Source organism: Aptenodytes patagonicus, chromosome Z (assembly GCF_965638725.1).
Source record: "Aptenodytes patagonicus chromosome Z, bAptPat1.pri.cur, whole genome shotgun sequence".
In the NCBI taxonomy this organism is placed as follows: Eukaryota; Metazoa; Chordata; class Aves; order Sphenisciformes; family Spheniscidae; genus Aptenodytes; species Aptenodytes patagonicus.
This window is the reverse complement of record NC_134982.1, coordinates 23541796-23554376: the sequence shown is the minus strand read 5'-3', so window position 1 is coordinate 23554376 and position 12581 is coordinate 23541796. Positions and strand designations below refer to the sequence as shown.

Here is a 12581-nt window from a genome sequence, read left to right as displayed (position 1 = left end):
TAAGAAGTGAAAACTATATAATTATTTTTCCCATTGAGGATAAGAAAATAAGTTTCCCTTCTATAAATCTTATTTGGCTTTAGACTCTAGTAAATAATTATTGCACCAATGAACTGCATTTGTCATGCAAACTGACAAGAAATAGTCTTCTATGGAGTAGTAAGTCTGTGAACAAAACAATAACAAAAATGGTTGGCCATCAATGAAATCACAGATATGATATGCAGAGAGTAACTATATTTATAGCTTTAGCCTTTAGTATTCACTGCAATATTTAGTAAACTCTGTTCAAACTATAGAAGTAATAAGAAGTGTACTCAATATGAATGCAATTCAAATCAAAAGGTTTAAAGAACTCAAAGCAAAGTAATTTCCCAAATTTCAACCAGAATTACTAATTCACCTTCTAGAAATTGATTCAAAACTAAATCCAATTGTACCGCTTTCAGCAGCACACTGCCTGCTAGTTTAGGAGACAGGATGGGCATGCATTTGGCATCAGCAACTGATAGCTTCTAAAAATTTGACAAAAAGAAAACAACCAATCAGTGCATTTCCTGAAAACTACTACAGAGAATACCCACACACAAAATACAAGAGCTATTTCTTCCTTAAAAATACAAACTTTCTTTACACTAGGCATTTCTTTAATATCAAAACCTGATGTTTTGTTTTAAACCCTCACTTTCTCATTAAATTGTTTGAATACGAAATGTTAATTTTTAAGACAATACTTATTTGCAGAAGTTCTTGTAGTGACATGCATAATGTTGTTAACCACTTTTGGTATCTTATCATAATAGCCTGGTACTGTTAAGAAAAGACACCAAAAACCTCAGCTACTCCCAGGCAGTCTCAAATTTCACAGACTATAGGGCAGAGAGATAAGTAGGTGTACCAAAACAGCTCAGAACAAAATCAGGTGGAAAACCAGCTACAAATTTATTTGGTTTTTTTTTTTTTGTTACAATCTTGTGATTTTTACACATTTTTAATAATATGCTATACTTTAGTCACTGCTTATTTAGTAACTAATCTGCAAACATGTAAACTGCACATTACAAAGGACAAAGAGAAAGTTTGAGGAAAGCTATTTAGTCCGTTATCATCTTTTGCTGTCTTTAAAACATTCAATTTTAGGGTATATTATATTCAGAAGATTTTTAGGAAAGACTTCTGAAATTCTTTATATAGGCCACAAACAAAAGCAAGATAGCAGCAGCAATCAATCCCTTATGACTGCAGTTTGTTTTCTGCAGCAGTTTAGCTGCATTTAGTGACATAATCCCTTGCCATCATTTGGTACATTTTCCTTTGTAAACAAGCCTTATGGGTCTTAGGGGAAATGATAATTTGTTCCTGACCAGTCCATACTAACAATTAGGTATAGGAGAAAAATTAATGGAGACTGTGAACAAGGAAAGTTTTAAAGAGTGCATCCTCTTGACAATGCTATGATGTGACATACAATTAAGGAAATCACGGTACCATATGTGACACTCTGAATGATGCAGACTCTGATACTCAGACTAAGACCAAAGCCACATTTTTCCCTCATATCATTAAAACTGCAGTTACCTGGCAGGCAAACTAAGCAAATCCAAGGCCAAACATGGGTGACAACAGCAAAATCGTAATTTAAAGAGCTCCTTTTAATACTAATAGACTATTAGATGTGTGGGTGAGCACACCTTTGACTAGAGGAATAAAAGAAAAAAAGGAGGGGAAGATAGGGAAATGGCTTCAGAGTATCATCCCTATAAAGAAAGTAGGATGTACAAGTTAGTTATGTAACAAATTCTGACTTTACAAATGAGGACATAACTACCCTGAAGGAGAACATGACATTTTATTAGGCACTTTCTTGCCATTTCCTAACATTACATATAGACAACTTCTTGAGAGGAAAATTAAATTTCTAACAAAGTAACTTTAACAAATGACAGAGGAAAAACTTCTGTAATAACTTAATGAAGATTTATAATTGCATACTGTAAGTACTTATACTCACAGAATGCCAATTAGATAATTGGCAGAACTCATACTGGCTGATGTATCAGATTTGATACACAGTGAGAAAAAGCAGACATTCATTTACATAACGATTAGAAATGAGCAGAGCAGCCTGGAGAACCTCTTAGACTCTTAACCTTTTCCTCACAATAAATCTTCCACACAAACACATTTGCCTCGAAGGGGAAAAATTAACACTGGCATCTGGAAATAATACTCATGTACCACAAATTAAAAAGGAAAAAGACAAGATCAATTAAAATGCTTTGTATTTCAAGCTCAGTAGAGTCTCCTCTACTTTGGAGTGGTACCGCTCTACACTGGTAGGTCCACCAAGAATGAACATATCCTCAAGCACCAAAATTAGTGGACTGTTTTGGAAAGCACTGACTGAGTAAAAGCAAACGTGGCAACCTCCCCATTCAAGAATGATAAGCATAGCTTTAATAACACTTAGCAGCAAAAGGGGAGTTCTTAGCTTTTGACACGGTGTCAAATGCTACCTGTACTTACAGTTAGGTACCACACCAAGCTAAACTAATCATTGACATGATATCTTTCCAAATTCTGTTTACATTTCCTATTAGACACTAAAATATTCCTATCACTTTAAAGCATCTTTCAGTATTTTGTGTTCTACCAAGATTACACAGATAATAACTGGATGAATAAAAAGGAAATCTACTTCACTAAATAAATCATTAAGAGCTTTCAATACCCCAAAATAAGGACCTTCCAAAATACTGTAATGCTGACATTATACAAAGTGACAAAAGTGCAGTAAGCAAGCAGATTAAGATTATTTCCAGATATATGTATCTATATAAAAGTACCAGAAGGGGAAGAGGTACAATTTTAGCCACTGTGGTCTCAGGAAATACAAAGAATGTTAAAGATGCGTATCTCAATATGTAGCACCTGAAATAGTGGGGGGCCCCACATCCTTTCCACAATGGCCTAAAGAAAAGTTAAGCTGCTGGCTCCTGACCATGTTCACTAGGCACTATTTTGGGGACAAGGGCACATCTAATAAAACCCAACTACATCTACCTGTACTAGAAGAGTACTCTTGAAGCTGTACGTTCACAAACAAGCCATTAAGATTGTACACAAACTGCAATATGACTGAACAAGACCAGGAAATTATGACATTTGTGAATGTACTCATCCAGGTTGCTGTCACCTCTCATGTCTGATATGATTCTCTTCCACCAAACTTCAAGTCCTTCCATGTTTTTCAAAAAACTCTCACTGTTCTAGCTGTTATATGTCTATGCATACTCCCCTCGTGCGCCGAGCATGGAGACACCATTACTCCGTAAGTGTACCCTTACTCCCTAAATCTTGTTACTGGACTCTACAGTTATATACATCAGTTTAAAGACAAAGGTCTTTAATTTATTTTATGAAGTAACAAGAGCTATGAAAATGCACGTGGATAGATATGAGTGGCAAACAGGCAGTAAGAGTATAAAATGTGAAAATTATATGGATGCATAATTCAGTCAGACACAAAAAAATGCTAACATTGAATGGCCAGACTCAAACAGCAAATGCAGATAATTAGGTAGTATTTAGTTTATGCAAAACCCCAAGTAATACCAGGAAATTACTGCTAACTGAAAAGGTGCTGCAACACACTAATCAGGAAAGAAGCAGTTACTGTTCTTTTTTTAATATGAACTTCTAAAGACTAACACAATGTGCAGCTGTGTGTAGGAAGATAAACAGGATGCTGGATCGGAGGACTATACGCATACATAATAAAATGCAATGGTACCGTTGGCACTAAAGACATGGCATTGCATGTATCATTGGATGATACTGCCTAGACAAGAAAGCTACAGTTTGGCTAATAAACTGTCACTTTATAACCTGCTTAGTCCAACTAATTAGCCTGAAAATGACTGTGAACTACAACTGCTCTGCAGCGATTCCCATCTTATCTGCTCTAAAATCCTTCACTCTTAATGCTGTCAAAGGCACTATATTTGAAATCGGAAATAATTTTTGCCATACTGGTTTTATGAATAATGATGGAAGCTTTAGCTTCCCGCAGAAAGTCCCAAGTCCACATATGTATAGTTATAAACACGACCACTAACTAGAAAAATACCTAAAAGCAATTAATTAATACTACAGAGTTTAGAGGGAGAATAAAAAAAGGTCACTCCTTAATATTTTTCCCAACATTTTATCCATAAAGGAACTCTGAGGGAAGAATGAGAATACACATTACCTTCATTTTTCCCCAGTACTTTTGTCTATTCCCTCCCTTTCCTCCCTAAAATAACCTGATGCTCCTGGGACAGCTCCAGCTATAGGCTAGAGGAAGCAACTGACAAAAAGAGTGAAATCCTCAGAAGTGCTAGACACAGTACAGATGCCTGTTTTCCCTATAGCAGAATCTTGAAAATCCGAGCTTGCTACTGGTACCACCCCTGACCATCGTACAGGAGCAAGCTGAGGGTAGAACCTCGCCCTCAGCTTGGCCTTCCCAAGCGAGCCCATGTCATGGCCATCCTTGGGAGACAAAATTCTGTTCTGTCTCTGCAGCTGAGACATCTTGAACTGGCTTTGGATGTCAAGTAATATCTAATCAGGAACCTGGTTAGTGAGGTACTCCAACAGGAAAAACTACTTAAGCTTTTCTTGAAAACACCGTTTATATGAATCAAAATATTTTGTTTAAATACTGTATTATATTTAAAAGATTTTTGCTTAAAATTTGCAAATGGACTTGCACAAGAAGCTTGCTTTTGAAAAATTTTATTTTTAACACAAGTTTCAGATGTGAGATGCAGCAAGCATATGTAATACAATCCGTATGAAATGGCAAAACCAGAGTGACTCACATTGTTCAGTAGTAGAAGGCACAATCACTTGACAGAATCAATGTCACACATTCTGCCTGAAGGTATGTTTGGCCCCAGCAGTCTATCAGTTATATCAGTTGTATAGTAAAATTTTCGTAGCTTTGATGTAAATATGTCCACTAAAGAGATACTTTTTTATTCGAGAAGCAGCTTTCTTAAACGATTTGAGTATCTGAAAAATAAAGCTGCCATTTGCAGAAGGTTTTATTATGTTAAGGACTGCCAGAAATAATTGGCTCTTACAGCAGGAAATTTGGAGCAGCTGAAGGTAGTTCAAAATAACCCGGTTATCTAAAGCAGTTTCTTTTTTCCTTCCTCTTTAAAAGAAACTTCACAGGAAGACAGACCTTAAGTTCAGCACCTTAAATTTTAGATTACACCTCTTTAAGAACATTTCAAATATACTCATAAGTAATATAACATTGTTACATTTACTGAAAAAAACAAAAGCTTTCTCATAAAGCAGCTGCTTCATTTGCCTTTGGCTAGATGTTTGTTCTGATGATCTAGGACAAAAAAAGGAAAGCTTCTGTGCACATTAAAAGCAATGAAGCCTCGTTAAGTTTTACATCTAAGAGTTTCCTGATTTTTTAGGTAGTGACTACATATTCTACAGCTTTACAGCTACTAACATAGTTTTAGGATTTGTAAGCAACATCTAAATTCCCATTAGACAATACTTAAGACTTTTCAGGAAATCTGGCAGACTAAAGGTAAACTCATGCAGCCTTGTCTTCCTGACTTTCAAACAGACAAGAATAATCTGAAGGTAAGTATGGACTGAACTCTCACCTAAATATGTGTTATACATGAATTCTAGTAGTGACAATGTAGAAGTCAGTGTAACACTACTCAGCGTTTTCATTACAAACTTTTAGTCTGTACATATATTCAGCAACGACGATGGCTGGAGAAAGGACAATAGTAAAAGTTGCTTGCTATAGAAATCTACAGTGCAAAAACTGTTTCGCAGTCTTTCACAGCATCTCTTCCATTTAATGTCATAAAGGGGAAAACCAGGATGAAAGTTCAGATCTACACACAACAGGAAGGAAAACTGAACAAACATTGTTCCCTGGAAGCGACAACAAAATACTAACAAGCCAACTAAAGCAACCACTTAATCACAGATGAGAGAAGCAACTAGTTCAATATTAATATGAGAACGGACAATAAAATATGCAGTGCTGTTTCCTCACTTTTACTAAATGACATTTTCCATGAAATAGAAGAAAGGTTACTATATTGCTATGAAGCCAAATAAAAAGTTAATATAATGTAGCATGACAATTCTACTTTTTTAAGTTTCTCTTGGCAAAAAAAGAGGCAATAAAACTATTATATTGGAATATTTATCTGCAGAATTGTGAAATACCTTAAAAACCATCTCAAGGGCCTTTGAAGCATTCTTATTTAAGGCATTGTACATTTGCTTACCTATTCAATGATGGCAGAAGTGAAAGCAATGCCAAAGCAGAAAGTTTTCTTCTTTCTGGCTGAGTAATGTTATCCATCCGATCAACCCACATTTCAATCACGTTACCAAGAATTTGGTCCAACTGCAATGGGAAACAGAATATTCCTTTTCATTTATGAGTACTTCAGCACATTTAGAAAATAATTTATTTTAATTTTTCTCCCAACTGAATACATTATTCAATCTGGGAAGGACAGCATACAGCTATGTATACCTGACAGAAGTAGCAAGCAACAGGTATTTTTAAAATTTTCTATGACAGTGCTTCCAGACCCTGAACCCCCCTCACCATTAACTGTAACCTAGAAGTTAGAGATGCATTTAATTAATGGACAGGGCACTGATTCAGAACAGTGAATTACTCAAACAGTTTTCCTGTAACAGTCTAATACATATAAAGCATATGAACTTACTCTCTGTTTTACCTTCACTGGTGACAAATAAAAAAAAAAAAAAAGACTTGTCTTTACCTGTTTGAAAACTGGATTATACCTAAGGATAAGAAAATTACTAATTTTCACTTAAAGACATAGTAGAACGCTTGTAGCAAAAGAACCTCAGTAACTTCACCAGTGAAACTGGAGCACACTGAACCTGATACTCCTAGAAACTCACTGGAGAACGATTAGACTGTTATCCCTGGTGCAAGACCCATCAAGATGGCACAAGGAAAGAAACTCTCACCCTGCAATATCATGCAAACTAAAGGGGTTTATATGGCTTACTGTGGGATGCAGCAGGAAGAGAATTTAGAGACTGTATAAAACTTCAAATGAGATGTTTTAAGGTAATTGTGGGAACATGTAAAACTTGTTTCAGGATGTTCAGGGGAAGGACCAAAGGAGGGGAAAGGGCCCCTTTCCAAGGTGGACTGGGGAGGAAAAAGCATGGAAAACAGAAGGAAAAGTCAAAAGGTCAAAAGAATGCAAGACTTTCACATGCAATCCAGCTGAAATACCAAGACAAAAATCCTTACCTCCTGACCCAATTCACGTGCCATCTGGCTCAAAAGTAATGAAAAAAAACTTGCATTTTGTAGTAGAACTCTACCCATGATCCCCAGATAAGTAGACATCACCACTGGGTATCTCTGAAACAAAAGTAAACCAGAACAAAGGGGCCTTAGTTTAATTAAGAGAAAAATACTTAGCATGTAGAGCAGAAATACATCGAAAATATTTGCATGAATCCTTTATGTATTTTCTTAAATTTGAAATTATAAATTAATTTAAAAGCCTCTAAGAACACAAGACTGAGCAAGCAATCACTACCAGAGTTTCTCAATTCTTACAATAGGAAAACTATGGCAATCTCAAAGTCAGTTTCCGCCAAACAGCCAAGACAACCTGCAAGGTGATTTCACCTTAAATTTAGAAACCTGCATCTTAAGGAATAAACCATATATTGTACTGTTAAAAAATTACTTTCAAAGTTGATTATGGTTCAAAATTACTATTTACAATTTTAGTAACATTAAGAAGTGCTTAGTATTTCTGAAGTTGTTGTCACTTATTTTGCTGAGAGAAACTATAATACATTTGCCAATAACTAATTTGCAAGTGTCTCAAAATTAACTGGATACAGTAATAAACTAATGAGCTTATTAACTTGTTATTACTTTTAATTTTAAAAGAAGCTACAGATTTCTTTGTATTAAATTCAGCATCTAACAATACAACAGTAAGTATTTTGTAGAATTGCCTAATTGAAAAACAAAATGACAACATTTACCTGAAAACATTAACCCAGATTAATACCTTTTTGAATAGGGAGCAATTAATTTATTAGTCTTAAATCAGAAGACATTTTAATAATCCACTCTCCAGTTTTGTGTCTTCTTAAACTGCAAACCATTCAAACAAATTGTCTTTTTTGTGTTCTGTACAGCAAAAAGTACATTGTGGAGTAATATTACTTGGCTTAATCTTAGAAATATCTTATTCAACTCAGTAATAATGGGAGGCAAATATTGATATCTGAAAGTCTTCAACTCTGAAAAAAGCAAAGGTTTTCATCAAAAAAGTCAAAAGCATAGAGAATTCCACCCACTGATTCTGCTGATTGAAGTACTTTTTTTTCCTCCTGCTAGTACTGCAAGATTCAACACCATTAAAGCATACTGGATTTTACTCCTTTTTATCCAACATGGAAATTTGTTGAAGGCAAAGAGAGAGAAAAGGGAGAACTTAAAGACATCTAAGCAAGCAAAATCTTAAAGCCTCTTCTGTCTCACACAAAGCATTCTCACATCCTTCAGCTCTTCATATTATGTATGTCAATTAGAAAATGAAGGTCAAGTCAATCTTCTCCTCGTCCAGTTTGTTTTTCTCTGGTGCAGATACACTTAAAAAGGAGTAGTATAAGTGTCTTTAAAAAACCCCAACAAGAAACTCCAACACCTCCAAAGGATCTAACTAAGCACAGAGTCATAGCACCTTATCAGTGTTGATAGTGAAAGAATGGCAGAATAAAATTTGTGTTATTTTATTAAAATAAACATTAGATGACAAAATAAGTGATGGATATGTTGCTTTAACTCTTGCGGTACTATATTACTTTTACAGACTTAAAATAGCTGTCAAAGATCTATCACATGCTCTTAAAACAAGAGAAAATGCAACATCAATATGAGAAAACTGAACCAGATAACATAAGGTACTTTCCTGTTCAAAAGGAAAAGTAGAGAGTAGTTAAAGAGTAACTCTTACCTCCCCGTCTATAATCCCCCTGAATATTGATGGCAGAAGGGGTTGAAACATTTGAGGACCCAAAACAGGGTTTACTTTTAGGACATTTTCTACAACCTTAGAAACAAAAGCGAATTAGACAATTAGTAAAATACATTTTAAAATCTTAACTGAAGCATTAAAACTATATACACTGGTCTATATATAAAGTCCTGGTAGGATGTCTACCATTAAATATCAGCAAACCCCCAGATTGCTGAAAGTATATTCTAGTGAAGTACCCTGCAAACCTGATCTGCATAACGGACCTGATGAAAACTGACATGCCAAGTGAAACCCACCCAGCCAAGCACCTCCTCATCAGCCTCCTCTGGGCTCTGGCAAAGCTGATGAGGTGGGTTGGAAGGAAGGACCTTGATAAGGCTCCAGGAAAAGTAGCTTGATGAGGTGGGTTGGCAGGGAGGATCACCAGCAGTTTAAGGTTTATTTCCATACCTTTGTCCTGTCACTTTTTTGAAGAACCATTGATTAGGACCTACCATCTCTCCGCAGACGATCAGGTAACCACAAATGCTCTCTGATGTGCTATTCTCAGTACCCTGCACGTTGGTTCCCAGTTTTTACATTCTTTCCCCTTTGCTTCTCAGCTCTCTTTCCCCATCCCATAAGCTGTTCCCTGAAGTAATTTTTTCCCCCCATAAGCTGTTCCCTGAAGTAATTTCCCCCCCCCCCATGAACTGTTCCCTGAAGTAATTTTTTTTTTTCCTGTGTTATTCAGGCTTTCTTTCACCCAGCTGTTCGGGCTCTCCCCTTGTACCAAGATGGAGACAGGAAGAGGCTGTGAGAATAATGGGCCGACACCTGTTCACTCCTATGGGTAGTAAGGACAGAGACCACACACCTATACACTGATGTGTATAAAGCATATAAAGGTACCATACAGGTACCTCCCTTAAACACTCTTCCCAATCTCCGCCTCCTTTCAGCTCAGAGGGACTTCCACAAGGAACTATTCTTCTGTGCTCTTGTCCAGGTCTCCCCTAAGTCTTTTTTCTTTCTGAGCCTTGTTCCTACTAGCTTCATTTAATGCCCTCTATTTCTTGCCTTGAGAGAGTTGTGAAGCAGTTGACCCCTTTCAATGCTTCTCAATTTTGTAGACCTTTAATATGCTGTTATATGGAGGTGAACATAACTTTTCCCCCACTCATCTTTTCTGGGTAGTAGAAGTTTTGGCTAACTCATTTGTTCCTTGTACAGAGTCTTTTCAAACCTTTTATTGTCTGTGTCAGATAATTAGAAAATCAAGACACATCAAGCCTCAGCAGTCTTGTGATAAATCACCTTATCAGTCCAAATTAGTGTTTTTCAACCTTATCCATTTATTTACCGTCCTAATGTCTATTTTCAATCCAGCCAAGGCTGTTTGTAGGAAAATATTTCAGAGAACACTCCCAGGTATTTCTGTTCCCAATATTTATCTCAGGGGTTTTTTGTTTAACAAGTCAGCATAGTAACGCCTGACAAAACATTTTCCTTTTTGTAAAAATACTTACATGGATTATAGCTCAGTTATCCCTCTGGAAGCAAGTAGGTATACTAGGAAGGTGTATGTATATTGGACAAACCTTGTGGGTAATGCAAGGTCACACTGGGAGCCGAGTGAATAAATGATACTATATTAGCAGCATAATTTCATTTTAGAGATCTGATTAAAAGTTTCTGCATCAAACGTTTGCCCAACTATAGACTCTAAATAATAATATTGATAGAGAGGAATTGACATTTTAAATTCCAGAACTAGAGTCCTTAAGCTCCTCACAGCAGGGACTACAAACAGGGAGGACTATCAGCTTCTCCTGTTGTTTTCTGTCCTGGGATTCTGCAAGCAGTTGTGCAAACCACCAAAGAGGTAGGTGGGATCTAAGTTTTCTCCTCCATTGCATTTATAATGAACTGAATTCAAGTCCAAGTTTTTTAAGCAACACAGAGTTCCCAGTTAGTGCAGCCACTGGAAGCCTAAGGAGTAATACACTACAGTTACTACTCAACTATCTTTCAGTGCATACTCCAACTTTATTTCCTGAAATTCTTCAAAAGGCACATTTAAAGTATCATGCTTAATATTTCAAAAGCTTATGAATTTCATAACATTTCTTTCATAATACCATTTGAAGTTTGTGTGAAAATTGTTTTCTTAGTACTTTGAAAAACCTCTAGCAACTCTATTTAAGCAGTTGTTGCCATTACAATGGCAACTTATGCCAAAAGCAAAGACTGTTTGAACACTATGTCATGGTACAAATGCAAGTATGCTACACAAAGGAATGTGATAGAGCACATACATCCAACATTCAATAAAGATTGGAAAAGCTTGGCTCTAGACCTATTAGGCTCTAGCAGTCATACAGAAATGCAGAAAAAAAAAGTGAATCTTGATCATTTGGTGCTTATTTAAATCATAAAATCACCTAAACAGTTTTTATAATAATACACATAAGTATGCAGACTTATTACTTAACCCTTATCTTGCCAGTTTTTTAATGTGCAGTTACAAAAATTGAACTGTATGATTATTTTTCTTATTGGTATTGAATACTGAAAAGGAAAACCAACATTAAAAAAATTAGAAAATACAATATTATTATTGTTGTTTGTATTAGCAAAGGTATCAATACTGGTTGATAGGGTACAGACAAAACTCAGATTTGGATGGCTAGATACAACAATTAGATAATTACCTTGGCGCATTTTGATTAGAAACACTCAAAATTAACCTAGATTAACATACAAGTATGATTTTGACTTTAGGGTTGAATGATTTCTTAATGTTGCATTTTCGTCTGAATTATGATTTTTTTTTTCTGAATTCTGAACCAAGCTGAAAACTGAATTAGGACAACTCTTAAAACTCATTGATCAGATTGATTTTGCCCTTTTATTTTGTAATTAGAAGTGTAAGTATCATTTGTGTTATACTGTGGTACTCTTTTCCATTCTAAAATTCAATTAGAAATAAACAACTTTGATTAGCTTCCTACAACTTCCACGAGTCCACTGATAGCCAAAGATTAAATCAAGTTACTTTGACCCAAACACAATCCTTGTTTTGCAGTTCAATGCTCTCAAGATTTTCTATACATAGCATTATCTTTGCAATGCAGTGCTTGGTCATCTGGCTGTTTAAGTGTGCTGTTGCCAGGCTGTAGAACAAACTATTTTCATGAAGATCCAGGACCTTACTAACCACCTTTCTCTAGTAATCTAGAAAATAATCAAATGGGAAAGGTTATCAGGGACTCTTAATCCAAATCCATCTATACAAAGGAGGACTCAAAACTAGCTTCGAACTCATTTACTTAAGGACAATACTTTGGAATTGCATGAAATAATGAAAGCATTGCAGAGAGGGTATAGGAACAGCGTGTTAGGTGATTATCTTTTAGGGTGCTCTATTTAAGGCTATACTAACCTTCTCTTGGGAGAAGTAGTATTTTTAAAAAATACATGTGTGTATATACGCACTCTCTA

The 12581-nt window shown here is 35.7% G+C and overlaps 1 protein-coding gene across 5 annotated transcripts in view; it reads right to left on the bottom strand.

Annotated features, from left to right (window-relative positions):
* IPO11 (importin 11) overlaps positions 1 to 12581 on the bottom strand; it is a 108998-nt gene that overhangs the window by 29053 nt on the left and 67364 nt on the right. For all 5 annotated transcript variants that reach the window (XM_076362242.1, XM_076362246.1, XM_076362245.1 and 2 more), the window contains 3 exons: positions 9075 to 9170; positions 7343 to 7456; positions 6327 to 6448 (listed from right to left, as the gene is read on the bottom strand). In XM_076362242.1, the coding sequence (XP_076218357.1) occupies positions 6327 to 6448; positions 7343 to 7456; positions 9075 to 9170 (332 nt within the window). The remainder of the gene's footprint in view (positions 1 to 6326; positions 6449 to 7342; positions 7457 to 9074; positions 9171 to 12581) is intronic.